The following is a 27,940-nucleotide window of genomic DNA, read 5'->3' on the forward strand; positions in this document are numbered from 1 at the left end:
AGGCAAAAGGCAAACCTATGAATGTAAACATACTGCTTTAATATGTGTATAAATCATAGAGCTGAAGCATAAGAAGGAGAAGGCTGAATCTGTGTATGGCTTGCTGATCTGTATCTATGTCAGACATGCTGTGAAGATAGGATTGCCAAAGGCCTTGTTCCTCTTACTGGTGCCCTCAGTAACCATTGCATTGTCTTGCAGAGCGGGCAGTGACCTCAGATGGGCGCTACGTCTTCCCTGAGCAAGGTAATGACGGGTGCTTGCTTCTTTACAACTTTGTCTCTGAGCTCAAGAACACAGAATGAGAAACACAATACAAGCAAGGCAGAGATGGAAGCCTTTTATGGAGCCAACTTGTGCCTTGAATGCAGGATGCAGTTCTCTTGAGTTGCAGAATAACAGAGCTGAAAAGGGGACCCAGGGGTCATCTAGTCCAGCCCCCATTCAGTGCATGATATGTAATGCAGGAAGTAACTACCGCACCCTTGACAGGTGGCTGCCCAGCCTCTGCTTAAATAGCTCCACCTTCTCCAAGGCAGTCTGTCTCATTGTCAGTCAACTCTTATACAGTGGTACCTCGGTCGTTGAACATAATCCATTCCGGAAGACCATTCGACTTCTGAAACATTCAACAACTGAGGCGCAATGGGCGGTTGGCAAATTCCATTGAGAAAAATGAAGAAAGACGCCTCGGAAGCCATTCAACTACTGAGGTCAGGGGCGTAGCAAGGTGGGAGCAGGGGGAGCGGGCTGCTCCCAGCTCCGTGTTTTGGGGGCAGCGCAGGCGCCGCCACCGCCACCCTGCTATGTAGCGCGCATGCGCAGCGTTGCTACGTAGCGACGCTGCAGATACGCGCTACATAGCAACACGACACCCCTGGAGGCGCATCATGTTTGCTGCTCCGGGTGCCCGAGTGGCTTCCGACGGCACTGACTGAAGTGCGTTCCATAATGGAAGCATTCACTTCTGGGCTTTTGGTGTTTGGGTTCCAAATTGTTTGGCTTCTGAGACACTTGAAAACCAAGGTTCCACTGTATATAGTTAGCATGCTTCTCCTGAGTATAGGGAAATACAACTCCCTGCAATTTGTCCTTTTTTCTGCAGCAACACAGGATTAATCTCCTCCCTCTTTGTGACAGCCTTTCAGACATTTGAAAGACAGCTGGGACGTCTGCCTATCTTTACCCTTCTGTAGGCTAAACATACCCACCTCTTTCAACTGTTCCTCATAGACCTTGCTTTTCTTTGCCATTCTTGTCAGGACACACTCCAACAGTTCAATGTCCTTTTTAAAATGTGCTGCCCAGAGCTGGACGCAGTACTCCAAATGTGGCCTGGCCAGTGCAGAATGAGAGTGGAACAATTGCTTCTTGTGACCTGGGCACAATGATTCCTTTCAGGCAGACTTTTCTGACTCCTCATTTGCCTGTCTTCAGCAGCTCTACTGTCTTATTTCTCCCTTTCTAGAGGAGAAGCTGCGCCTCAGTGACCCCCAATGGGACGATGTGCATGTGGTAACAGGGGCCCTCAAGCTTTTCTTCCGGGAGCTGCCTGAGCCACTGGTTCCGTACAACCTCTTTGATGAATTTGTGGCTTGTGTCAGTAAGTGTATTTCCTGTCCTTGCCTTTTGGCTTTGGTCCGACTTTCAAGAGACTGAGATCTACTCCCACTATAAAAAACTGGCAGTGATCTACCAAAGTTGTTGAGCTATTTTTAGGGAGCCCAAGTTGTTTTTTTTTGGGGGGGTGTCTCCCAAGATCTACCGCGATCTACCACAGACCCTCCACAATCTATCAGTAGATCGTGATCTACCTGTTGGACATCCCTGACCAAAAGGAATGACATCCATAGCTGTCAAGTCTCCCGTTTTTCGCGGGAAACCCCCAGATTTTAATCCATTTCCCGCTGTTATCCCGAACAGAAAAAAAATCCCGTAAATCCCCCAGATTTCCTACCTGCCAGGGAGGCTCCATTTCGGGTGCCGCTTTGCCCATGTCTGGGCACCGGAAATCGAGCAGAGCGGCACCAGAAGTTGCTTCTACACATGTCAAGACATGCGTAGAAGCGACTTCCGGTGCCGCACCGCTGCTGATCCCGCATTTTTCAGTGGGAGACTTGGCAGCTCAGATGACATCACATTTCCCCTTGCCCGCCCCCAGTTAGCACATTAGTGGCTCCCATGCATAACTTAGAGCTTGGGTGAAATGCAGGTAGAGAAGCCGAGATCACATGGTGGGTAAAACACCTGCTGCAGGAGCACATATATCAGCTGCCAACAATTTTCTCTGCAGCTGGGGATGAAAAATGGCTCAGAACAAGTATATACTGCCCTTTTCTGCAATAATTCACCTAGTAACTTCCTACTTTTTTGAGTAATTAAACCCCAAAGCCTTGGTTTTCACCAACTAAGATCTGGGTTTGTAAAATTACTTTATTAGCAGTGTAATCACTGCAGAGTCATTTGCATTCTGTTGCTAAGATTAGAAGTCCTGTTTGTTTCACAAGATGAGCAAGAACCTCAAGCCATTTCCTGGTCTCTTGTGGCTCCTGATGATGCCTCTTGAAAGCTGGTGGTGTCTCTCTAAGCATGCCTGTTATCTCACCTCCTGCCCAATTAAGGAGTGGCTGGTTGCTTTTCCCTACACAGAGTCGTCTGAACCCAAGAAAGAAGTATCCAAGCTTGCAGGACTGATCCAGAGCCTCCCCCAACCGAACCGGGACACACTGCATTATTTACTGGAGCATCTTCGCAAGTAAGGAAGCAGGATTAATGTACCATCCAACCCTAATTGTTTTCTTATTCCACTACCTGTTACTGGCATGTGTGGCATTGGTTACTAATATTAGAAGGTAGCTGTTAAATATCCTGTTAAAAAACCTTGCTTAAAATCCCATTAAAAGACTGACAAACAATGAGGGCTTTATCTGTCATCACCGGACTTGCAATTACGTTGCATTGTGCACACACAATCACAGGATAGCAATTGCAGAGAAAAGGTATATTGTGGAAGCAAACTGGTATAATTCCAGCTCTCTTGCTTCTCCTATCAGATCTACTCTGCAAGGCTATACTCAGGGCCGTCTTAAGCCCATCCGGCGCCGTGGTGCAAAGGTCCCTCCGGTGCGCCCCCCCCCCCCGTTTCCCAGAGTCACTGACCTTTACTGAGCAGCACTTTGCCTGGCGCGGCATGGCGGAGGCGCCCTCCAGGCATTGCTGCTCCGTGCCGCCTCGCTTCTGGGGGAACCGCTGCTGCCCAGGGCGGGCACGGCGTCATGGCCACCGGGTGCCGCGGAGGCAGAGGATGGCAGCGGCCTCAGGACCTCCTGAGCCGGGAGCGCTTCCCCGCCCCACAGCACGGCCAGCAGGAGGAGGAGCAGCCCCGGCCACAGCCGCCACATTGGCACCTGGAGTGACCCGGCGAGGGCACACGGCCCTTGAGCTTCCTCTCCTCTCCTCCTCTTGAAGCAGAATCAGCGAGACTCCTGCCTAGAGTGGCAGCAGGCGCGTGGTGCCACTCTAGGCAGGAGTCTCGCTGATTCTGCTTCACGAGGAGGAGAGGAGAGGACGCTCAAGGGGGGGGGTGCCGGCAGCAGCTGCTCCCAGACACCAGCCGTTCGCCACCTCTTCCACGCCCCTGGTGGCTAGGCGCCCTGGCGCCTTGCGCCACCTGGCCCGGGCCTAGAGACGGCCCTGGCTATACTGAGTTTGGAAAGCTGGAGTACCGGTATTTGGGAGCTAGCACTACATGACACAGTGGTGAGAAATAGAAGTTCCAGCTGATTGGAATCAGAATGTCAAAGGATGTCTTTTGTAGGTCGTAAAAAGAAAGAATGTTGGGGGCTTCAAATCTTAAATATTCCCTAGTGTGATGTGCAGAGAAAGAAGCGTGTGTAAAATGTTTTCCTCTAACCTGGATTATTACAACAAGCCCACATATAGACTAGGGAAAGGACATTCCAGTTCATGGGATGTGACTTTCAAGCTGGTTGAGCACCACTTTTTCTTTTTAGATCTCAAACCCAAAGCATATCCACATGCCTTCTTTGGCCTTGGATGTGTTAGACAGAGGCCAGTGCTTTATGATGGTTCTCTCTCTCTCTCTCTCCCCCTCCCCGCTTCAGAGTGATGGAGCACTCAGATATCAACCGGATGACGACACAGAACATTGGCATTGTCTTTGGTCCAACACTCCTGAGACATGAGCGAGATGCAACCAGCCTGGTGGAGGGCATGGTGTACCAGAACCAGGTGGTGGAGCTGCTTCTTACTGAATTCCCCAGCATCTTTGTGGCCCCAGGTGCTGAATGACATGGCTGGCACCTAAATCTCAGAGACTGACGATTTTATCTTGAAGGCGTACTAAATCAGAGATCATCTAGTCCTGGGGCAAAGCATTGGCTCGGAGCACCACTGACCTCGCATTTGCTATTAGACCAGTATTGCTTGGCATCAGCTTCTTGCGGTGTGGATTTCTAGGTGGCTTGGGCTCTGCAGGGTCATCATCCAGGATCTTGAGACTGAGTCAAATTTAGAAGCTGGTGCACCATAGGGAAAGGTGTTCTCTACCTACCCCCACAAAGAACTATTTCTGACGCCTCAAATGTAGCTGAGGCAAAATGAAGCTGAGACTGGCAGCGCTTGGACCTAGGCCCACAGGGTTCAGCACGATTCCTTGAGTATGAATGTGAAAAGAGAAGGATGTCGAAAATAGACTCCCCATTAATCCTGTCCCTCTGACATCATCATTCAGCCAAGTTCTGCAGCTCATTCTCTTGAGCCAACAGTTATGTTTTCTCCACATGATGTGCAAGGCTTCTTTGCTCTGTTTTTGCACTCTTCTGCACCAGTTCCTCATTTTGCCCTTGCTGTAAAGTCATGCGGTAAAGCATACATCCTCTAGGACAGGAACAAGGAACCAATGCCTGTCTTAAGAGGTTTCTGGACCACAGTTCCTATTGTCCCTGACCATTGGCTATGCTGCCTGGGGCTGATAGAGTTTCGGAGTCCAGCATCTTCTGAAAGGAACCAGCTTCCTCATGCCTGCTCTAGGTCTCCTTCATGACTCATTATGTTAGGGCACATCAGTACTTTTTAATTAAAAGAAACGTAAAACTACTTTGAAACTGCCATGGTTTCCTGAAAACAACGCTGGGAACTATAGCTTAATGAAGCTGTTGAATTTTCTGTACTGGAGATCCAGTACAGGGTTTTTTGGTCCAGAGCTATGACATTTAGGACTGGTTACAGTGGGAAGAGCTGGTTGAATGACAGAGCATCCACTCTAATAAGGCTGTGGCTCTCTGAATCATTTGGGTCATAGCTTATGGCAGCCTTCCCCAATCTGTCACTCTCAATATGTTTAGGACTATAGCTCCTATCAGCTTCAGTGAACATGACCAAAGCCCAGGAACAATGGGAGTTATAGCCCAGCAATCTCTGAAGGGCACCAGGTTGGGAAGGCTAGCTCATGGCATACAAAGAGGTTGGCATTTAACAACTCATCTGGTAGCCCTAGTTGATCAAGAATCTCTTGTGGGCAAGTGAGCACACTAGCAGAAAAGGAATGGACCACACTTTGTCTCCTCTGCCAACCTCAGCCATGGAGGAAGAAGGTTGGTGGAATGGAGAAAAAGTTATCCAGCTCACACAGTAGAAGTCCTTTTTTTTTTGGATGAGTCTTAAAAGTTAGTAGCCAGCCTTTCCATGCCCACTATGGAGACAGTGGCTACTACCCTCATAGCAAACACATTTTTTGTTTGTTTTGTTTCTGTTTTTGTAGGCTTTTGTGGACTTATTTACAAGGCTGGCACATAGTTCCTGGAACTTTTCATCTTGGTTTTCTCAATGACTTGTAATAGTTGAGGAAGGGAAGCATTCAATAAAAAGAATTTCTGAGTGATCCATCCCCTCTCTACTGTACAGGGCAGAATCAAGCATCTTGGGAACCTCAGTTTGGTGGGGGAGAAAAGCAGTTTCCTAATGGCTACAGGAATAAACTATAGATCAGGGGTGAAGAACCTGTGGCCCTTCAGATGTTGTTAGACTCAAATTCTCAACTGCCCCGGCTGGCATTGCCAATTCTCTGGGATGATGGGAGCCAGGGGCAGCCCATCTCATTTCGCCACCCAAGGTGAAACGGGAATGTGCTGCACCCCACCCTATGCTGCCCCTTCTCACCGCACTCAGTGAGAGCTGGAGCGCTCTTTTCCAACCCCAGGGAGGGGGATGGGACGAGCTACAATGCTGTGTGCAGGAATGCTCTTGGGAGTCTGAGAGGAGATATGATAGCCATCTTCCAATATCTATAGGGCTTGTTTTCTCCTGCTCTGGAGGGTAGGACTCAAACCATTGGCTTCAAGTTACAAGAAAGGAGATTCTGGCTAAACATCACATCAGGAAGAACATTCTGATCGTAAGAGCAGTTCAGCAGTGGAACCATCTCCCTGGCAAGGTTGTGGACTCTCCTTCCTTGGAGGCTTTAAAGCAGAGGTTGGATGGCCACCTGTAATGGATACTTTAGCTGAGATCCCTGCATTGCAGGGGGTTGGACTAGATGACCCTTCGAGATTCAATTCTGTGATTCCACAAAACATTTCTGCTTGCCTTCTCAGCCCCGGGGTGGGGTGGTGGTGGTGTGGAGGGGGAAGACAAGCAGCAGTGCCTGCCATGTAGGAATGCCCAGGCTCTCACAGACTTCTCTGAGAGTTGGGGCGCTCCTCAAGGCATTGTTGCTTGTCTTCATCCCGGGGTGACACCATGTGCTGGAAGCAGTGGGGCAGATGGGGCACTGCCTTGTGCACCTCTGCTGTCTGAGGTGGGGGGGTTTCACCCCATCTCATTGGTGGGGGCTGGCTCTGATGGGAGCTGAAGGCCAACAACACCTGGAGCCACAGGTTGCCCACACCTGCTGCAGAGGATCTGAGGAGGCTCCTGGACAAGGAACTGCCTAAGAAGCAAAAAATATATATTAGATGAATTTATTCCTCATCCCTGCATAATGCCCCCCCCCCCGGTTGGTTTTCTCCTGGTCCTATAGTTGTTCATGACATTAGGTGCTTGAACAAGAAAGAAAGACTGTATCCCTGTAGTCAGGAAACTGGTCCATAAATGATCCATACAATTTGCTCTCTGAAATCTTCTGGCTCTTTCTGGCGCATACTCCATGTCTGCCCTTCCTTCACTTCTGTGTGGTCTCCCAAAACACTTATTTGGAAAATTAACTGACAAATAGTCCTGTGCTCAAAACAAATGAAATGGGTGCATCCTTGTATTTGGCAGTGGGTGTTTTTCAAATATGACATTTAAAAGCATACCTTGGCTTCTTTATGTGCTATGTATGCCACACGCAACTGTTGAAGAAGGAGGAGGATTTGGTTGTGTATAATCAGGAAGCACCGCTAGTTGCTTGCTCCTTAATAAATGATTTTTTTAAAACATCCAGCCAATTTGAAAAGGATCCATTATTGACCACCCAATCAGCTGCATCTCTATATCAACTGCAATTCAGCTGTCTGGAAAGGTCTGCTTCAAGCAGCTTGTTGGAGCCATTGCCATCCAAAAATCTACTGAGTAAGCAAAGGTTAATCAGTAGAAGATTGCCTACATTATTTTGGTAGTAAGCCCACTATGGAAGTTCAGTGCATTTCCTAGATCAAGATCAGGAGCAACCCATTCTCCTGGTTTTCGGTATGCTGAAGCTATAGAGCCCAAGTGAGAGTATGCTGTGCACACTGGTGACTGGCTGGGCACTTGTTACAAAGCTATCTCCCCCATTTTTGGAGCAGTTGGATGTGTTTCTAAAATATTTAAAAGTGACCAAGATGGATGCAAGGAGATAATACGGAGGGAGAATCAGTTTCAATTAAGAAGTTTGATTAAAATAACAATAATTGATCTGAGAGCATGGATGCTGTAATGCATGATGAGAACCAGGGTTACATTAGGGAGGAGAAATATTTGGGGGCAAGAAAACCAAGGCTAAAAAGAGGCTAAATGTTTGGTGTAGTTCCACAGCTATATGAGTCTCTTTCAATGTGTATAAAAGGGACAGATTTGCTTCTCCTTCCTTAGGAAATATTTTCAATTTTCATTTTTATTGGTGTTTTTTCTCTTTAAAAAAAGAGAGAGAAAGATTTACAGGTAAAAAATACTTGCACACCTATATACAATCCATAAAAATACATGTCACTATGATATGCCTAGAAATTTCCTCTATCACCCACCCTTTTGCTTTAATACTTTCCCCTTCCCATAGATGAACAAAAAAATCACCTGGAAGGGACAGGCATTGGTCTAGCTTCCCAGCTAAAATACAAAAGGAAGATACAAAACAAAAACTAAAAAGGATGAAAGGTTTCTTTGGTTTCTCAAGTTTAACTTAGGTTCTTTTTTCCCCCTTTCCCTTTTTCTTTTGCTAGGAGGAGGATGCTTGAGTGCAGGGCATTGGGAATAAGTACCTGAGGGAGACTAGGGAGGGGGAGAAGGTGCTAGCTCAGTGACAGAAGCTGGTGTTCAGTGGTGGAGCGTGGCTTTGCATGGTTCCATACCCAGCAACTCCAGGCAGGGCTGAATAAAGACGCCTGCTCCAAACCTGGGAGAGAGAGGCTGCCACTCAGCATGTAGAAGACAATACTGAGATGTGGTGGAACTAAGCTTCTTGTGCTCCCCCTGTAATGTTTTGTTCCCAGAAGCAGGGAATCCCCCTGTCTGCTTTGGAGAAAGAAGACAAGGGCTCAGGAATGTAACAGGCAATGTGTTTAGGAGTGGTGACAAAAGCGTCACTGGCCTTGGCTCTGCTCATTGTCCTTGGTCATCTTTGGTCAAACAGGTTTTTGAAAGCCTACAAAACCTGTTTAGAAGAGGTGACAGTGGGGCAAGTGTCCCAAAACCACAGGGGATGGTGTCTCCTTTTAACTCTTAACACCACTCTTGTGGTTGTCCATCTCAATGCAAACCCTCCAGAGCTTTTGCAGCACTTGTTTTGCTTAGTCAGCTGGGTCTGTTTGAACATTACCTCCAAGTCTCCCCAACCCCTGGCTTATTTGTAGCCTGTGAACAAAGGGCACCATCTTTGTATGTAAATTCAGAACTGAAGAACCCAGCCTCTGAACTATTTGGGGAACCTGGACTGAATAGATAGCAGGAGCTATAGCTCACCAGCTGAGCACAAGTGCCACAGATTGAGGGTTGCCAGCCCCAACCAGGTTTCTGCACGTTAAAAACAAACAACCCCCAAAGCAGCTTGAGATGGCAGGAGCTGCCTCTAGCCAATGTTTCTCTAGGCTAGAGGAAGGGATTTATTTGCTTTCCTGTGGAGTTGCCAGGCTGCAACCTGTAAAAAACCTTCAGATCCCCAAATGCAGTGGGAGTCAAGGCAACCAGCTTCCCACGTGGCACATCCCTGGAACCCTGATAATTAAAACAGGTTGGGAAGGATGGCTGGACAGAAGGGCCAAGGAAGGAGCGAATCAGCAGGAGCAGTTGTGGCTGCCTTGCTTCCTGCCAAATTGGGAGATTCAAAAGGAGGTAAATGTTCTCCAGATATGCAGCCCAACTCAAGTGATGCAACACACATGTGTGAACCTGCTTTTGAACTGATTTGGGTTCAAGAAGGATTTTTCTTGCAGGCTGGACCGATCTGTGATCTTAGGGCATGGGGGCCCTTAGGGGCGGGTCTTGTCATCCCTTGTAACTTGGCTTGCTTGTCTGAGTTATGAGCATGTGAGGCACTTCAATCCTGTGTGAGATGTTGTTCCTCCAGCTTTCTACACTTGTGGCTCATTATGGTCTGCTTGTGTGCCTGTTATGCACATTCACTTCCTAATCTTTCAGCCCTGGGATTCAGTTCTCTGTCCAATGCCTGACATTTAAGGACCCTTTCATACATCAAGAGGTAATAAACTCGGGCAAGGATCCATAGCCCACCCCAGCTCCCTGATGTATGTATGCAAACATGGGCTCATCACAAGCATCTGTTTTTAAGTGCACATGTAAAACATAATTGCCCCAGCCCCAATGAGATCTCTCTTTCTCGACTGGGAACTGCTGGTATAAATTATATGTGCATTCTGTTACTTACATGCACAACCAGAGGTGGATTAGGACACTTATATGTACGCCTTTAAAAATGTGATGTGTGGATGGAGTGGCCCTTTGGTGAAATTGGGCCAGATTCCACAATTCTGCTCTCACAGCAAGGGATAGTGGAGAGGCATGTATCTTTAGGAAAGCAGAAGCCACCAGAGCAGATGTTTTTGCATATCCCCCAACATTACACTTACATCACAATGTGAGCTTTGTCATGGTGGCAACTGCAGGATGGGAGCTAATGGAGAACGCCCAGGTTGGTGTGGAATTCAGGGCTCCAGGCAGTCTAGCAGCTTTACCAGACAAGAGCTGAAAGGCCCGAATGTGCCAGAAGTGTATTTGCCATGTGCAAAGAAGAGCTTGCTCTGAGCCCCACCACCAACCTCCAGAGCCTCTATGTAGGCAAAACCAGAGTCAATTCTTTCCTCCACTGGAAGTCCTTCCTTCCTTCTCTGTGGAATTTGCAAGAAGGAACTATGAACAGGTAGCCACATTCCTGCTTGCTCAAGATCACTGATCTCTCCTGCTAAATGCAGGCAAAGTTTTCAATTTGCCTAAAAGCCCTGTTTTTGCACATGTTCCTCTGTGGATAAAATGTTTCCAGGCTGACATGGGCCCTAGGTATGCAGCTGTGCTCAAGAAACTCTAGAAGCAGGCTGATAGCCTGTCAGAGCTCTCAATGCATAGGGGACTCTGCAGAAGAGGCACTTTGGGGTGATGCTTATTAAGAATACTGGTTTCATTTGGGGGAGTGCGGGAGACAGAGGATGGATGGGTTTCGCTCTTCCAGCTGGGAGAGTGGAAGGACTCCACTTCCTTTTCCTATGGCCACCTGTCCTTCACCCAGTACCATCAGCACAGTTCTCAACAAGAGACCCACCTTGTACAGGACGTCTGAGGTTGCAACAGATGCAATTTGGTACCAAAAGGCAAGCCTGGAAGTTACTAATTGGACTCAGTCTCCCTGCAGAGCCCCCAGTCCCACTCCCCAACCTCAAGTTATTGAGTCCAGCCCAGCAAGAGGTACCCTGGCCTTGTCTCTCCTTGTGCCCATCTGGTTCCTGTTCACAGCAGGTCCCCGTCATCTCTGTCATGAACCCAACTGTACTAGGAAAGGGTGTTAAGGAACTGGTTCTCCCCTGCCAGCGAGTTCAGCATGGAGCTCATGTCCCCCACAGCCATGTTGGCTGGGCCGCCAGGTGGGGAGGTGGGGCTGAGGCCCTCTGCGTCGTCTAGGATAGCTGTGAAGTCCAAGTGGGTGTTCTCCAAGTCCAGAGTGTCCAAGCTGTTGGACACCTGCTCTTCTGGCAGGTAAGAGAAAGAGTTTGATTTGAGGATGTCCAGCCTGGGGGTGAAGGGCCCACCTGGATCCTCTGCCACGCAGCTGGGGGGCTGGCAGTGACGTTGGTGGGCGTTCATCAACTTGTTCCCGGAAGCTTTGCCCAACGGCATGGAGAAACCTCTGGCCTCCTCAGCGCTGCGGAGAGGGGGCAAGCGCATCAGCCGGTGGGGGCCCCCCTCACCAGGGGTCTCATAAGGGAGGCTGGCTTGGTAGCACAAGCTGCTTGGCCTGCTCAGCGGCTTGGGGCCCCCGGGCGGGTGGGGAACCATCCCTGGGCTGTAACACTGGCCTCCAGGGCTTGAAAGTGCTTTGGTCTCCGTTGCTGGTGGAGGCTTGGCAGGGTAGCTCGGGTACTTGGGGCTGCCAGGGTACGGCTGGGGCTGCTGGCATTGTCCCCCGCTCTCTATACCCATCATGGCATCACCGGCTGGCTGCTCCCCCCACATCAGCGCCTGCTGCGACTGCACATAGCTCCGAACCATCATCTCCTTGACCTGCAGCATGGGGGTCTGGGGCCTCCTGCTGGGGGGTTGCCCCATACCAAACCACGGGGCCTGTTGGCTCTCAGGCTGGTGGTACCCCTCACCCCTGGCACAGGCAGGCTGGGCTTGGCTGTATGGCAGCTGCTTCATGCCCTGGCAAGAGGCCAGAGCAGGCGCAGCTGCTTGGAACTGCTGCTCAGCCTTGATGTGGGCCTGGCCGAACTGGAAAGTGCCCTGCTGGCCTTCACCACCATGACCTTCTACTCCCATGTGCTTGGCATCTGGGACTGCATACTGGGCAGAGTGGCACTGCCCCATGGCAGAGGGGGGTGCGGGATTAAGCCCTGCACCCTCGCCATCCCAGTGCCGCACTGTTGTGTGGAAAGCCAGGCTCATCTGGCACTGGGGCTGGGTATAGTCCAGTTGGTCAAAGCCGCCCTCCAGCTGTTCAGGACCCATCTGCAAGTTGCCTATCGTCCTGGGTGCACCTTGATGGGCCACGTTGCTTGGGAGCTCCATGCCTGCAGCCTGGCATGGGTAGCTCTGCTCCTGGTAACCCAGGTAAGGCTCCATTTCCAGCAGTTCCTGCTCTCCACCTGGGTTGGTGCTCTCCATGGTAGCGTTCTCTAAGAAGACGTTCTCAGTGATGCTTGGCGGTCGTGGCGGGAAGAGGTGGCGCTGCGGGTTGGCATCCGAGCCCCCAATCGCCTGCCCACTGGCTCTGCCTATGCCTCCTGGGCTCATGTTGCTGAGGCTTTTGAACCTTTGCACTCTGGGGGGCGGGTTGGCCTCACCCACCATCTGGGAGGGGTCGCTGGCTCGCCGGGCACTGTGGCCAAGTGCTAGGTGGGGGTGGAGGATGCCAGAGCTGCACCTGTGGTATTCATTGGCACTGTGTCGATGCATGAAAGGAGGCAGGGCAGAGCCTGAGTAATCTGCCATAAGGCTGGGCTGAGCAGCCCTCTCCATACTGTGCAGAGGGGTGGGAGGCGGCCCGCCTGTCGCAGCGGCATACTTGGCTTTGAGGCGGTATTGTTGGGCCGGTGTCAGGTTGCCCAGTCCTGGAAGACCTCCGCAGTGGCTGGCCTCGCTGGAGCGCCTGGAGGTGTCAGGGGAGATGGGCTCATACACGTCAGGTGGGCCCACCCCATTAGGGCCTCCCGCAGCTGGCAGGTATGGCGACACCATGGAGGAGCGGCGGCTGACGGTGTAGGCCGAGCTGATGGTGCTGGTGGTGCTGCCACGGCGCTCACTGGGCATGGACAGGGAGGGCAGGTCTCCAGACGACAGCTCCATGATGCGCCGGTGAGAGGCAGCGGAGGGGGGCCCACACAAGCCAGGCATCTCTCTTGTGGAGCCTGCGAAGAAGCAGCACAGTTGACTAAAAGGACAGAGAAAACACCTTTCAAAAAGCCAGGCCCAAAGCTAAGCCCATGGTTTGTAGCTGGCTTACTAGGCTCGAGGTAAGGCCTGACAGAATGGAGTAATGGCTCCTGGGCACCTGTCAGTCATATTTAGAGCATCGTATGTGATGTCAGCTGCAGGGCAGGGAGAAACATGGCTCAACCAGCTATGTGACCTAATTGGGAGGACGCAGTGCTAAATGGCTAAAGAAAGAAGAGCAGACCGCAAAACCAGTATCTGCAAGAGGTGATTTCACTGCAAGAGGTAAAACAGGAGAACAGCCGCGCCCAGCACTGATGCTGCTCTGCTGGCAGCCATCTTGAAGAGCAACAGTGGGCCTTGTTATTCTCACTGCCTCCTACCTATGTGAAACCCTCTATGCAGACCCTATTCTATGGGCATCCACAGGGGTAAAGGAAAACATGAAAATGGGGAGCAGGAGTTTCTGTCCATTTTGACTTCTAGCTCAAGTTCTACAAATGCTAGAAACATACCCTTTAAGAAAAATGAAAGCTGGAGATCTAGAGATGAAGGCTCATCTGGATTTGGAGGTGGAGATGAGTGCCTGACCCCCTGCAGGCACCCCTCCCCTCCCCTCCTCTTCCCCCCAAGACCTCCTTCCACACACACCTGACCCGGGGATGGAAGGCAGCTTGACCCCCTTTGCGGACAGGGGCTTGCGCAGCTGCTTCAGCTTGTCAATGCGCAGGTTCTCCAGCTTGTGCAGCGCCGACAGCCCTGAGTTGCCCATGGACTCCGACGGTTCCTCCAGCGCTGACAGGTCTTCCAAACTGCCACCCGCATTGGCATTCATCTCCACGCCACTGTCATTGTTGTTTGCGCTGCCCAAGGGAGAGCGCTCACTGCTGCAGGACGACTGGCCACCGGGGCTGGGCTGAGGTTTCTGGAGTGGGTGGGGGGTGGAGCACAGCCACATCGCAGGGTTACAGCAATCATCACAACAACTGGGGGGGGGTCATGCAGGGTGGGGGGGAGAGATCTTGGCTACTTAGAATCATAGAATTGGAAGGGACTACGAGGGTCCTCTAGCCCAACGCCCTGCGATGCAGGAATCTTTTGGCCAACGTGGAGCTCGAACCCACGATCCTGAGATTAAGAGTCTCATGCTCTACCACTTGAACTCACTGGGACCTGTATAGGAGTGGGGCACTTGCTTGTTTCTTTTATTACATTTCCACCCCTCCTTTCCTCCCAAAGGAGCCCAGGGTGGCAAACAACCAGTGATTAATCAATAGAAAGAATTCTAGTACAGATAACTGGGCCAAAGCAAACAAGATGAATTTTAACAAGGAGAAATGTAAGGTACTACACTTGGGCAAAGGGACCCAGGTGGCGCTGTGGTTAAACCACTGAGCCTAGGGCTTGCTGATCAGAAGGTCGGCGGTTCGAATCCCTGTGACGGGGTGAGCTCCCGTTGCTTGGTCCCAGCTCCTGCCAACCTAGCAGTTCGAAAGCACGTCAAAATGCAAGTAGATAAATAGGAACCGCTACAGCGGGAAGGTAAACGGTGTTTCCATGTGCTGCTCTGGTTTGCCAGAAGCGGCTTTGTCATTCTGGCCACATGACCTGGAAGCTATACGCCGGCTCCCTTGGCCAATAATGCGAGATGAGCGCGCAACCCCAGAGTCGGTCACGACTGGACCTAATGGTCAGGGGTCCCTTTACCTTTACCTTTTACACTTGGGCAAAAGAAATGAAAGGCACAAATACAGGATGGGTGACACCTGGCTTGAGAGCAGTACATGTGAAAAGGATCTAGGAGTCTTGGTAGACCACAAACTTGACATGAGTCAGCAGTGTGATGCAGCAGCTAAAAAAGCCAATGCAATTCTGGGCTGCATCAATAGGAGTATAGCATCTAGATCAAGGGAAGTAATAGTACCACTGTACTCTGCTCTGGTCAGACCTCACCTGGAGTACTGTGTCCAGTTCTGGGCACCACAGTTCAAGAAGGATACTGACAAGCTGGAACGTGTCCAGAAGAGGGCAACCAAAATGGTCAAAGGCCTGGAAACGATGCCTTATGAGGAACAGCTTAGGGAGCTGGGTATGTTTAGCCTGGAGAAGAGAAGGTTAAGGGGTGATATGATAACCATGTTCAAATATATGAAAGGATGTCATATGGAGGAGGGAGAAAGATTGTTTTCTGCTGCTCCAGAGAAGCGGACACGGAGCAGTGGATTCAAGCTACAAGAAAGAAGATTCCACCTAAACATTAGGAAGAACTTCCTGACAGTAAGAGCTGTTCGGCAGTGGAATTTGCTACCAAGGAGTGTGGTGGAGTCTCCTTCTTTGGAGGTCTTTAAGCAGAGGCTTGACAGGCATATGTCAAGAATGCTTTGATGGTGTTTCCTGCTTGGCAGGGGGTTGGACTGGATGGGCCTTGTGGTCTCTTCCAACTCTATGATTCTATGATTCTAGATGCAGACAGGGAAAGATCTCAGCTTAAAAGGCTGGTTGGAAGAGGAAGGTCTTCATCAGGCACCAAAAAGACAGCAGAGATGGCGTCTGTCTCATATTCAAGGGGAGGCCATCCCAAAGGGCAGGTGCCACAACACTAAAGGCCGGATTCTTGTATTGTGCAGAATGGACCTTCTGATGAAATGGTATTTGCAGGAGGCCCTCACCTGCAGAGTGTAGTGACTGTGTATATAAGGGGTTTCAAGTATCTTGGACCTTACCTGCATAGGTAGGGCCTTATAACACCGAAACCAGCACCTTAGCTACTTCAACTTGCTTCTTAAGCTGAATAAAGTATGATGGTAGAACAATATTTTTAAAATAAAAAAATGAGGACTGCCAGCTTTACTCATTAGATCCATCTACTTAGTTGATTAATCACTGGGGCAAATTCCAGTTGGTGTGGGCAATGGATTAGGGCGGTAGAAAGGAAAACGGGAATAATCCTGAGATCCTCAGGGTGCCAATTTCTGGAGATTTATAGTGCAACTGTTGAAAATGAAGTGCCTTGATTCCTTCCTCCAGGCCTGTATGCTGAAGAATGGACTGCAAGAACAGGAAGCTTCCCTGACTAAACTTTTTGGCTGAATCACAAATTCCCATCAAATTCTAATTCCTCTTTGGCTCAGTGTGGTTTGGTTTGGGAAGGTCTGTAGCTCAGCTCCCTGGCACCTGCAAGTACTGGCAGGAATGGGAGAAATCCCCACCTGAATCCATGGAGAGCCACTGCCAGTCAGTGTGTGGGCAACACTGGGCCAGGCAGACCAATGGTCTGACTCGGTATCAGGCAGCTTCCTCATCTTTTCTGACTCATCCTTTCTGTGCTTCTTAAGAAGGAGGGAAGTGCTCCTTAAACTCAATAAATTCTAGCCTCATAGCCCAGTGTGGAGGCTGACCCTGGTGGTGGGCACTGCCCCACCAAGCTCAGCCTGCCTTCTGGCAACCCCCACCTACCAGACTTTCTGCTTGCGAACAGTGCAAGGGAAGCACTGCCTGCCACCCTCCCTCTCCTCAGTCTTATAGAACACAGCAGGGAATGGGTGGGCTCTGCCTAACACTGGCTCTGGCGCCACCTACTGTTGGCCTCCTTGCCTTCTCCCCTAGCAGTCTCAATGTCCACCAGCCACCACTGCTCAGTGTCAAGACCCGTCCTCTGTGTGTCCTCTCCAAACAACCGTGATATGCCTTGCACTGGAATTTAGTCTCTCTTCTCCCAGCGCTGCCTGTGTAGCACAGCTTACCAAGTTAGAGTCAGGCACCATGAGTTTGCCTTCGTCTTTCCTGCCTTCGCTATCTCGCTCCTGTTTCATATCGCTGTGGAGAACTAGTGTCCGGCTGGTGGATATGGTGTCTCCGCGGTGCTTCTTGGTGACGTGGGCATCTGGTCCGTGCACTGTCTTGACATGCTTGCGCAGAGAACTGGGATCTGTGTATCGCTTGGTGCAGCCTGGGATCTTGCAGACGTAGGGTTTCTGCCAGGACACGAACAGATTATTATCCCTCACCGGTGGTGGTAACTTTAGGCATAGAATGCTTCTCTGCCTCACTTTGCCTCATAGTAAAGTGCTTCAAATTGGGACTCTTCAGATGTTGGACTGCAGCTCCCATGAACCCAGGGCCGGCCCTACGTGCAGGCTGGGTGGCGCAGGGCACCACGGCGCTGGCCCGCCAGGAGGGCGCCGCGAGCTGCGCCCGCTGGCAGGCCGGCCGGTCCGCCGTGCAGCTGCATGCTGTGCCCACCCGCCCACCACGCTGGGAAACAGGGCAGGAGGGCGCCGGAGAGATCCGGCGCACGACGGCGCCAGGGGCGCTCAAGACGGCCCTGCATGAACCCACACTATTGCCTATGCTGTAGGGGGATAATGGGAGTTGTAGTACAACAGCACCTAGAGACTTGAGGTTCGGGAGCACTGCTCTTAGTGGAAAGGCTGAAGCACTAGGTCATACCAATACTGCATGGGGGGGGGTGCCATCTTTTTGACGTGAGGCTACATGGTTCCATGGTTCACCCTAGGCCTACCTCGTTGGAATGTGTCCGGTTCTGGTGCTTGGCCCGGTCTGAAGCATTGGAGAAGGCCTTATTGCAGCCTTCGTGCTCACAAACGTAGGGCTTCTCACCCGTGTGGGAGCGCAAGTGGGTCTTGAGGTTCTCCAGTCGTGAGTAGGCCTTATTGCAGCCTTCAAACTGTAGGATAGCAAAGCAGTTGGTAGTTGTATGGCAAAATGGGGAACCCCCACCCCCCGCAAAACCACTCTTTCTCTGTGCCAACCCAAATGTGTAGCTTCCTTTGTGCACACACCACACCCTTCTTCCAATGGGGCAGCCAGCCACATGGAAGTGGTGGAAGATGGAACCTGGCTCATAGTCACAGGCACTGGGTTCTGCCCAACTTTGGGGGTGCCTGGCGCATGTGTGTGATGCCACGTGGCAGGAGGAGTCTGCAAGGCCCACCACAGCCACAGGGAGGCCTGGTAAGGCCTGGTGGGTCCCCTTTGCAGCCGTGGGAGGGGTAGGCACGGCGAGGCCCAGCACAGGATGCAGAATATTGAGGGGCCCCGGCTGCCTCCTTGGAAATCTGAGCCACCCCTGCTCAGGGGTAGGGAATTCCATCAGAAATTGAAACTAGTGCAATATGCAAGTTTGCCCAAGGTCAGGAATGGAAATCACACAAGTGAATTAAAACAGTACTCAATATTGACGTTTTTTAGTCCATACAAGTTATGCAAATCAGCAGTTTTCAAAAAAAATTCAGGCCCAGAACCCACTTTTAACCCAAACATGCATTAGGGAACCTATTTCGTAATCTTTTACAATATATTTGGATGGTGGTAGTGCTCCTGTTGTGATGCACCTTGGATCAGGCCACAACTCACTAGTGGGTCCTGACCCACCTGTTGAAGACCAGTGAGGTAAATAATTGCATTATTTTCTGCATTGTTCTTGACGTTTCCATGCCACTGAAATGTATTGAAATTAATTACCAGTAAGTTTGTTCTGGACATAGTAGAGAATGAAACGACACAGATGTTAGCAGAAGCCAAATAGTAGCAATACAAAAACAGTATTCATTGTGAAGAAGACAAGGCGGGAGACAGTCATAGTGCGAACCTCATCAAACTTTGTCTCTCCACCCAGGACCAGAAACCAGCTGCCTCTTTGAGCCCCCGCCCTACTCACTGTGCACTTGTGGGGCTTCTCTCCTGTGTGGCGCCTCATGTGAACAACCAGCATGTACTGAGCTTTGAAGGGTCGTTGTTCCCGAGAACACTCCCGCCAGTGGCACACAAACTCCTTCTTCTCCCCATGGATGTGCTCATTGTTAATATGCTACAATGACAAGGGAGCAATGCAGCAGAGGTAAAAAGTCAGTGGAAGTCAGTGGGAAACACAATTCATCGACAGCATTTATGGTTTAGCTTCTGAGCCTGCCTAATCACTGCAAAGCATTACAGAGTGGAAGCAGGGATCGTTCCAGGATGCAGAGCCATAGCGGGGGGGGGGGGGGGAGAGTGTCTAGCCAGGGTTTCTGACCTGGGTGAAGCTTCCAGAGGGGTGCCATTGAGGCCCCCAGCCTCCCAGTATGTCTGGGCTTCAGCTGGAGAGAAAGATGAAAAAGTGAATGGCAACCATGAGCTCCTCTTTCCCCATGAAGCTGAAGAAGGCTCATTTGCAAGGTGGCACAGGAAGAAGGAGAGTTGTTATTATATTTATATGTTTGTGCTGAGGAAAGCCCAAGAACATGCCTTCATCATATAGGCATACACCCCCCACCCCCAATAAATAAATATTATATGCAAGGAAAAATAGCATTTCCATCCAGAACAGTTAATTCAACAGTTGGTCTGTGAGCATTTAGAAAAGGATGCTGTGATTACTAAGACCCAGCATGGGTTTCTCAAAAATAAGTCATGCTAAACCAATCTGATTTCTTCTTCTTTTTTTGGTGGCTGATTTCAGTAAGGCTTTTGACAAAGTCTCCCATGATTTTCTCACGAGGAAGCTGGTAAAATGTGGGTTGAACAAGGTAACTTAGGTGCCGGACCAAACCCAAAGGTACTCATTAATGGTTCCTCATCATCCAGGGAAAAAGTGACAAGTGACAAGGGTTCTGTCCTGGGCCCATTGCTGTTCAACATCTTTATAAATGACTTGGATTAAGGAATTGAGGGGATGCTCATCAAATCTGCAGATGACACCAAACTGGGAGGGATAGCTAAATACAGGTTTCTACACACACACACACACACACACACACACACAGCTTAACATGAATCAACAGTGTGATGCAGCAGCAAAAAAATAATAATGATATTCTAGGCTGCATCAACAGCCAAGGGTCCAAATAAAGGGAAGCAATAGTGCCACTCGATTCTGCCTTGGTCAGACCACACCTGCAATACTGTGTCCAATTCTGAGCACCACAATTTAAGAAGGATATTGGCAAGCTGGAACGTGTGCAGAGGAGGGCAACCCAGATGATCAAGGGTTGGGAAACCAAGCCTTTTGAGGAATGGTCAAAGGAGCTGGGTATGTTTAGCCTGAAAAAGAAGAGACTGAGAAGGTTGTCACATGGAAGATGGAGCAAACTTCTTTTTTCCTGTTCTGGAGGGCAGGTCTCGAACCAATGGATTCAATTTACAAGAAAGGAAATTCTGACTAAACATAATGGAAAATGTTCTGACAGTAAGAGCTGTTCGACCATGGAATGGTCTGCCTCAGGAGGTTTTTAAGCAGAGGTTGGATGACCATCTGTCATGGATGCTTTAGCTGAGTTTTCTGTATTACAAGGGTTTGGACTAGATAATCCTTGGCATCCCTTCCAACAAAAATAAAATTGAGAGTCCAACAAAAATAAAATCGAAAGGAATCTTGTTGAAGCTTACTTAGGAGTGAATTTACATGTCAAAAATCCTTGAAAGGGTTTGCACAGAACCAAGAAGAGGGGTGGGTGACAAAAAGCCTCAAAGAAAAGGACAAAACCATTTTTGAAAGGAAACAAGAGAATCTTGGCTGATCTTATGGTCTTGTAATGCAGTCTTGTAATGATCCTGTGACCAAATAAATCCAATTCAAAACCTGACCTCAGATAGACAATTGCTGCACATGGAAGTTCTACTTTTGAAAAACAATTTGCTTTTACAGGAAGGGATGCTCACTTTCACTTTGGTCATACAGTCATGATACTTCTTAGGATTCCTCTGAATTCAAATCATTGCCTATTTTTATGCCCTTTATGAATAAATGTGTTGGGGTGCATGTGTGTGTGTGTTATGTATGTATGTATGTTCATGTGTGTATGCAAACACACATCTGAGGGTGGGTGGCTTCCAAACTGGGTCTTTGACCAAGGGGACAGAAAGGCTAGTTTCAGCCCTGCCAGGATGTATCTGAGGCAGCTAACCAGGGCAGGGGGTTGGACTGCGTGAGTCAGCCCTTCAAGTTTCCACCAAGTTCTAAGATGCCTCCCATCCCGCCCACCACCACCCCAAAAAAGTCCTGCCCACAGGCCCACGTGACTCACATGCACCAGCTGCTCCTGGGTGTCAAATTCCTTGGAACATCCTTCCCAGTGGCAGTTGGTCTCATACACGGCCTCAGCCTCTACTTTCCCATCTTCCTTCTCCAATTCATCCCGGGGATCAAGCATGCCTAGTAAGGGATCCTGGGATGAAGGTAAGAAATGGAGTATGTTCAGAAAATCTTGGGAACAATTCAGATCAATGACCTAGTCTGCTTCGCCCCCCCCCCAATCCAACGAGAGAGGGGCAAAATCTGTCCATGATGCTCCACCCAGTGAATAGGCATAACGAGGATTTTTGTGGGGGGGGGCTTTTTTGTGGGGGCAGGCCTTTGGGGGGGAAGAATCTCAGCTATGCATTTTTATTGATTGGAGGGGCAGCTGCCCATCCCTGCCCCCCTGGCTGCACCTATGGCCTCATGGACTGATGAAGTCAAGGGTTTTGAAGTCAAGGGTCTGACTGGTGTGTTTTGAACCACAGGGTTTTTGGTGTTTTACCTGCCACAGGTGTAACATCTGTCTTAGCAAACTTTATAAGAACCTTCAGACATCCGCTTGGGACGTTGTGTCAAAATTTAAACACAATTGGTCAAGCGGTTTCGGTGAAAAGTGGACACAAACCCACATGCCCTTTTTACATTCATATATATATATATATATATATATATATATATATATATATATATATAGATGCTGATGGTGAGAATATCTCCCTCTCTCTCCTCCACGCCCCCACCGCCCCTCCAGCTCCAAATGAGCCCCTCCACTCCTGAACACTTGACTCTGGATTTGGAGAGAGGGCACACTTTGTGTCTGTGTGAGCACATTGGTGTGGCCCGATGTTACCTGTGTCCCTGTAGAGGCTGGGCTGGAAATGTCACCCTCCGAGCACTCCTCCATGCACTTGGTGCTCAGGGCATCCAGAGGGCTGCCCAGGCTGGGCTCTGACTTCAGCTGTGGGAAAGAGACGGCGAGAGCTCCAGGTGATGGTGCCCTCTCCCAGTGCAGCCCCAGACCCAAAGGAGGCCCTTCCTCCCGCTGTTAGCTCTACGGCCACCCACCTTGCTTCCCCAAACGAATGCGAGAGATTAATCTAAGAGCCTACCAAGAGTGCTAAGGCACCCCTGGGTTGTTAACATTTATTTATGGGGGGGTTGTGGGGGGTGAGCCGGCTATGGGACTTGTTAAGCAATGGGTATGGCGGTGTCATGTTGGGGTTTTTTGGTATTCACACGCTTGAGCGTGACACATTGAGAGGGGCAGGCAGGTGAACTGGATACCCACTTACCTGGCAGTGTTTCAGCATCCCACGGGGTGGTGGCATATGGTGCATCATCCCTGGCCGGCCAGGCATGTGTTCATGAGAGCCACAGGGAGCCATAGGTGTGTTGTGGCCAAATGACATCCCTTGAGCTTTCTGGTGGCCCATGGGGCTCTGGAACCCAAGGGAAGGACTGCCAAGGGGGACAGAAGAAAGCACAAGCTGTTTGCATGCAGAACACCTGCATGATGCACTATTTGCACAATGAGCATTTGCATAACGGCAGTGCTGCGCATGTGTAACGATGCAACAGAAGTGACTAACATGTTACTGAGCCCAAATGCACCTTTCTAAAAAACAAAAAGGCCAAGGAAAGTTTCTAGCCCTTATGCTTGAAAGGGCATGGGCAATGCCATCTAGCTGTGAAACATGGAGCTGAAGAAGCTTCTGATTGTGGGGCACTATTAGTGGAGAATGAGAACTAACATAACCGGGAAGTTTATTTGTATCTCCAGCACAACCCTAGAACTATTTTCATTTTGTTCAGATGCATTTGTACACCATCCCCTTTCCTGGCTTACCGTAATTTAACAGAACTACCCTTTGAGTATCTATTATTGGGCTTGCTTGGGCAGCAAAATGGAGATGTAGTCAAATTTGGGCGTAAGGATTCCCTGCTCCTTATTGCAGTGCTCCTCTCACACAAAAGGCTCTGGCTTTGGAGGCAGACATTGGTGTGCTTCCCCAAAGAGTAAATCATAGAAAGTGGGGCATATATGCTTCTGCTTCAGAATGGCTAGAGGGGAAGAAGGGGGAGTGGAAGCTCATTTGTGCTAGTTTAGGGAAAACTGAGAACTTGGGTGTTGGGAGGATTGAGTGACAGGCAGGTGCTGCATGTCCACGGTAGGTCAAGCACATTTTTAAAAACATGTTTGACTTTTTCAAATTTAAGGTTTTATCATGTATGTTGCAAAGACATGGTGCGTATTTGCTCAGGAGCCACAACTGGCTGACATTTTTGGGTGTGTATGAGAGTTCCCCATACATTTTGCATACAAGTGAAGAAGGCTCTTAGTCAGAGGTCTAGCACACAATGAGTTCCTGAGTTTAAGTGTTTTTATAAGAGGAACAGGCTTTTATGGTGCCCAGGACAGTTCCTCAGATTTCCAAATATGTCCCTGCTCCGCAATACACACAAGCCTGACCCTTCCCGGAAGGGAACACCTACCTGCTAGTGCCAATGGAGAGGTGCCCGTAGGAGCCACCAGCTGAAGCACAGCGGGAGTTTATGTAAGCCACCAAGGAATTGGGAGACGTGCGGATGACAGTCTGCAGGTCAATGCTGGCATCTGAGAGAGGAGAGATGGACAGTGCTCGCTTCTTGGACAACTTGGCTGGGCTTCGGGACATAGAAAAGCGAGTACCTGGGTGGGAAACAGGAAGAACACATGGAGCTGCCTTATCCTTAGTCAGACTTTGCACCTGGGTCAGTATATTGGCAACACTGGCTGGCAGCTGCTCTCCAAGTTTTCAGACAGGGTTCCCATCCTCCAAGGCTATCTAGAGTTTATTTATTTATTTAAAGCATTGGGGTGCTCTAAATCAGTGGTCCTCAACCTTGGGCCTCCAGATGTTTTGAGACTACAATTCCCATCATCCTTGACCACTGGTCCTACTAGCTAGGGATCATGGGAGTTGTAGGCCAAAAACATCTGGAGGCCCAAGGTTGAGGACCACTGCTCTAAATGAATGTTGGCAGGTCCCCAAGCTTTTTGTGCATCTTCTCCCCTCCCAAGGGCAAGATGCCAGGGATTGAACCTGCACATTCTCCAATGCATTTCGTCATATGAACTTGTCTGGCCCTCTAAGACAGGGAAGGGGAAGCCATGACCCTCCAGGTGTTGCTGAACTACAACTCCCATCACCCCTGTCCACTGACCATGCTTCCTGGGGTTGGTGGGGAAGGAGGCCAGGTTGGCTATCTCTGCTTTAAGAGCATCAAAAGACAACTTGATGAAGGGTTCTTCTGCTTCTGTTTCTTGTGTAAGCGCATTACTTCCTGCAAAGAATCCCGGGAACCGTAGTTTATCCTTCACACAGATACACTTCTCAGCAGCCAATAATCCATTGTGGGAAGTCATGTGCTTTAAATGGACAGTGTATTTGCAGCCTTGGAGTGGGAAGGTAAACCAGTTGACAGAGCAAGACGGAGGAACAAAAGCAGGAGGCTCTAGTCTCAGTAGTGTGTCCCCACTGGGGATGTGGGCCCAGGTAGGTGCCCTATATTGTTGACCACTGATGCTGACCTTGTCCGGGACAGCCTCTAGTAATTACAGGCATGTTCCAAAGTGGAGATGTATGTGCTGGGGCTTGCATGGAAGTTGTCACCACCGCGGGTCCTACAGCAAAAGAGACAAGCCACTTTGAAAACTGCACAAGAGCTTGCCTTTTCAGCAAGTGTAGCAGCTATGGCAAAACTATCAAAAAAAAAACTCCAGCTCCATGCAAAATTTCTGCCTGTGCTTACTTATCTGTGCTCTCAAGTCTGTAGGCTGCAGTGTGTCCCCTTCTACCTCGCCCCCCCCTCATTACTTCTCATGGATTTGCCACCACCTGTCCTTGAAACTCACCATCAGTATGAGAAGGATGTTCACTTCCCGGTGGCATCCCATAGGTGTGATGATTCCCCATGGAGTTGGCTTGGTGGTAATATGGCAAGTCATTGATTCCTGGAAAAGAACAGAGTGAGTCATTAAAAGAAGCAGGGGAATGTTTTGGTCCACCCTGGGATTCCTTGGAATGTCATCACTCCTCAAGGAGAAGACCAGTACTGGCAGACAACCGAGTCCTGAACAAGACCCCTGTTAATATTCCCTTCCAACATCTACCTCAAGGGGTGTGATGAGTGTGTTCTGAGACACAAGGGCATTGTCTCAGGTGCACAGAGAAAAACGAGGACCTGCAAGGCTTTGCTGGTCCTCTGCCCAAACTCAATGTGCACATGCATTTCTAGAAAACCCTCTCTACAAATCCTCTGTAGCATTAAAGGGTTCCATGCAAGAGCTCCTCAGCAGACATAGTAACATGGGAAAGGTTCCAGGAAGCTGGGTGGGTTGGGAAACCCTCTTGGAAAAGAACAGAAGGAGAGGCAAACAGATGACTCAGGTGGAGTGTTGAGCAAGAGGACTTTGCTGCCCCTGGCTGTTGCTGTGAGACTGACCTTCCACCATGGCGCTGGGTTGCCCTTGCCCATGCAGGGGCCGAAGGTAGCAGTGATCTACGTAGTTATTAACTGGTGGGTTCATTGGGTTGAACATGGTTTGTCAGAGGCTGGATGCAGTCAGGGAGACATCTGCTTTTTTGGTGGGTTACAATGGGCCAGGAAGTGGCAGGGCTCCTGCTAAGGGATCCAGATCTGCAAGAGACAGAGTGTAGTCATGTGAGAAGGCAAGAGAGACCAGCACCCAAGATCCCACAGTCACTGGTGTGGTGGCTCTAGAACTGGTCCTGTCTTGTTGCACAGTTCATCCAAGGACCCTAGTTTTCATCACGGACAGAGAGGGGTCACATGTCAGTGGCAGAGCACATACTTGGCATGCAGAAAGTTCTAGGTTAAATGCCTGGCATCTCCAGGCAGGGCTGGAAAATACCTTTCTCTCCCCCCATCCACTTGAAACTCTGAAGAGCCACATCAGAGCATATTGAGCGGGACAGACCAAGAGTCTGGTTTGGTGCAAGGCAGCTTCCTATGATAACACAGGTTAAATGTACACCTTCCATGATTAGCTCCAGTAATAGCATTATATGCGCTTAAACAGATACGGAGGGCTCCTCCAGACAGCCAATTTATTATTTTTCTTGATTTGGCTTGCACGAAGTTTACATGGGGGTTAGATTATATCCAGTCTTTATTGAGTATTTGTTCTGATTTGTTTGCTTGTAGCTTACACAAGAATGAACATTCATCCTGCATTCATCCTGGTTTGCTTTTTTTTTATACATCTACCATTTGTCATTCATTCAATCAATCCACACCTTTCAGTGTCGCTTACTCAAACTGCAAAAAGTTGTTTCTTTTTAAAAAGTGGATTCATTGCATTAGAGCGACAAAGCACAGTAATCCACTTTAACAGAAAAAAACCTAAAATTATCAGTATGTTCCTGAATCCCTCCTGGAAAATGCTGACAAATCTGGAGAGACAGAGGCAGTGACACCCCAGTTTTCTGATGAAAGGAGGGAAAGAGTTTTCTAGTAAAGCAGAGTGGAGTGAGAGGAGCATCAAAGGCTCATAATTAAATAGATACAAGATTAACTCCTCCCTCTCTGGGGAAAGAAATTAAAACGCCTTTTAAGAGCATTTGCCATGATTATTTCCTATTTTACACCTCATCTGAACTGTGGCAACGACGAGTTCCACTCTCATTTTTAAGAAAAAACATTTGTTCTTTTGACATACATGTAAGCTTGTGTAAAAAATGCTCAAAATTACCCCCCCCCCCAAAAAAAACAGAGTCCCTTTTGCTGGGGATAACCCAGACTGAAATTCCCAGATGTCAGAAAAGGTTATTTATGCATGCAACAACTGTGGCCCATGTTTTGTTAGCCCACAAATGGAAAGTGAACGAGGTCCCAACTCAAGAGGATTGGCAACTTAAGTTGACAAAATATGCACAACTTGCAGATTTAACAAAATAGAATGGGAGAGCAGGAAGAACATAGGTTTAAAGAAGATTGAAAAACATTTATTGAATATATGGAAAATAACTGTCCAGCTGAAAACACAGGCAGGATTAAGATAAATTCAACAAAGGAAATAATTTTTGATGGATGTAAAAGTGAAAAATTGATTTGAATTGTTATAGTAAAATATGCAGGATATATGATATGTAAAATGAACCATGGAATGAAGAAGGGAAGTGACTGAATATTTTAAAGTTTGTAAAATGTTTATTTGAAATTGTAAAACAGAAAATTTAATAAAAAATATTATATACAGTATACATAAAAAGAAACGCCTCTGCTAAAATTCAAGAGGCTATTTAGGTTGCCCTAGAGTCCTCTAAAATGTTTTGGATTGATATGCTGTTTCACCACTATGCAGAAGGGGATGTGAACAGTGGGATTCTTTTTGCACATGTGGTAGGAATGCAACCCAGTTCAAAGGTTTCGGGAAACTGTATTTGGGCAAATATCTGACATTACAGGACAACTCATTCCCCCTAACCCTGCTTTCACCTTTCTATCTATTGCAGATCACCTGGAGATATCAGTCAAACACAAGGAACTTGCTATGCTCTCTCTCTCTCTCTCTCTGTGTGTGTGTCTCCCATACTTTTGCCATCACCTCTCCCTGGAAAGGTT

The 27,940-nt window shown here is 49.1% G+C and overlaps 2 protein-coding genes across 6 annotated transcripts in view; one reads left to right on the forward strand and one right to left on the reverse strand.

The window, feature by feature from the left end:
* ARHGAP9 (Rho GTPase activating protein 9) overlaps positions 1–8,324 on the forward strand; it is a 37,431-nt gene extending 29,107 nt beyond the window's left edge. For both annotated transcript variants that reach the window (XM_035102371.2, XM_035102387.2), the window contains exons 15-18: positions 202–246; positions 1,469–1,603; positions 2,650–2,755; positions 4,125–8,324. In XM_035102371.2, coding sequence (XP_034958262.2) covers positions 202–246; positions 1,469–1,603; positions 2,650–2,755; positions 4,125–4,311 — 473 coding nt within the window. In that variant the 3' untranslated portion in view covers positions 4,312–8,324. The remainder of the gene's footprint in view (positions 1–201; positions 247–1,468; positions 1,604–2,649; positions 2,756–4,124) is intronic.
* Positions 8,325–10,379: 2,055 nt separating this feature from the next.
* Positions 10,380–27,940, reverse strand: part of GLI1 (GLI family zinc finger 1) — a 107,368-nt gene continuing 89,807 nt past the window's right edge. Inside the window, exons 2-13 of one of the 4 annotated variants that reach the window (XM_035102338.2) lie at positions 25,799–25,993; positions 25,209–25,307; positions 24,885–24,977; positions 23,807–23,927; positions 22,606–22,771; positions 22,164–22,271; positions 21,321–21,461; positions 18,977–19,126; positions 17,819–17,983; positions 17,040–17,270; positions 13,948–14,221; positions 10,380–13,271 (exon numbers count right to left, since the gene is read on the reverse strand). In XM_035102338.2, the coding sequence (XP_034958229.2) occupies positions 11,197–13,271; positions 13,948–14,221; positions 17,040–17,270; positions 17,819–17,983; positions 18,977–19,126; positions 21,321–21,461; positions 22,164–22,271; positions 22,606–22,771; positions 23,807–23,927; positions 24,885–24,977; positions 25,209–25,307; positions 25,799–25,895 (3,720 nt within the window). In that variant the 5' untranslated portion in view covers positions 25,896–25,993 and the 3' untranslated portion in view covers positions 10,380–11,196. Of the gene's footprint in view, positions 13,272–13,947; positions 14,222–17,039; positions 17,271–17,818; positions 17,984–18,976; positions 19,127–21,320; positions 21,462–22,163; positions 22,272–22,605; positions 22,772–23,806; positions 24,003–24,884; positions 24,978–25,208; positions 25,308–25,798; positions 25,994–27,940 lie in introns of all 4 variants that reach the window. The other 3 variants (XM_035102317.2, XM_035102352.2, XM_035102360.2) reach the window with 3 other exon arrangements.

The sequence above is a fragment of the Zootoca vivipara genome, chromosome 2, assembly GCF_963506605.1.
Source record: "Zootoca vivipara chromosome 2, rZooViv1.1, whole genome shotgun sequence".
NCBI lineage: Eukaryota > Metazoa > Chordata > Lepidosauria > Squamata > Lacertidae > Zootoca > Zootoca vivipara.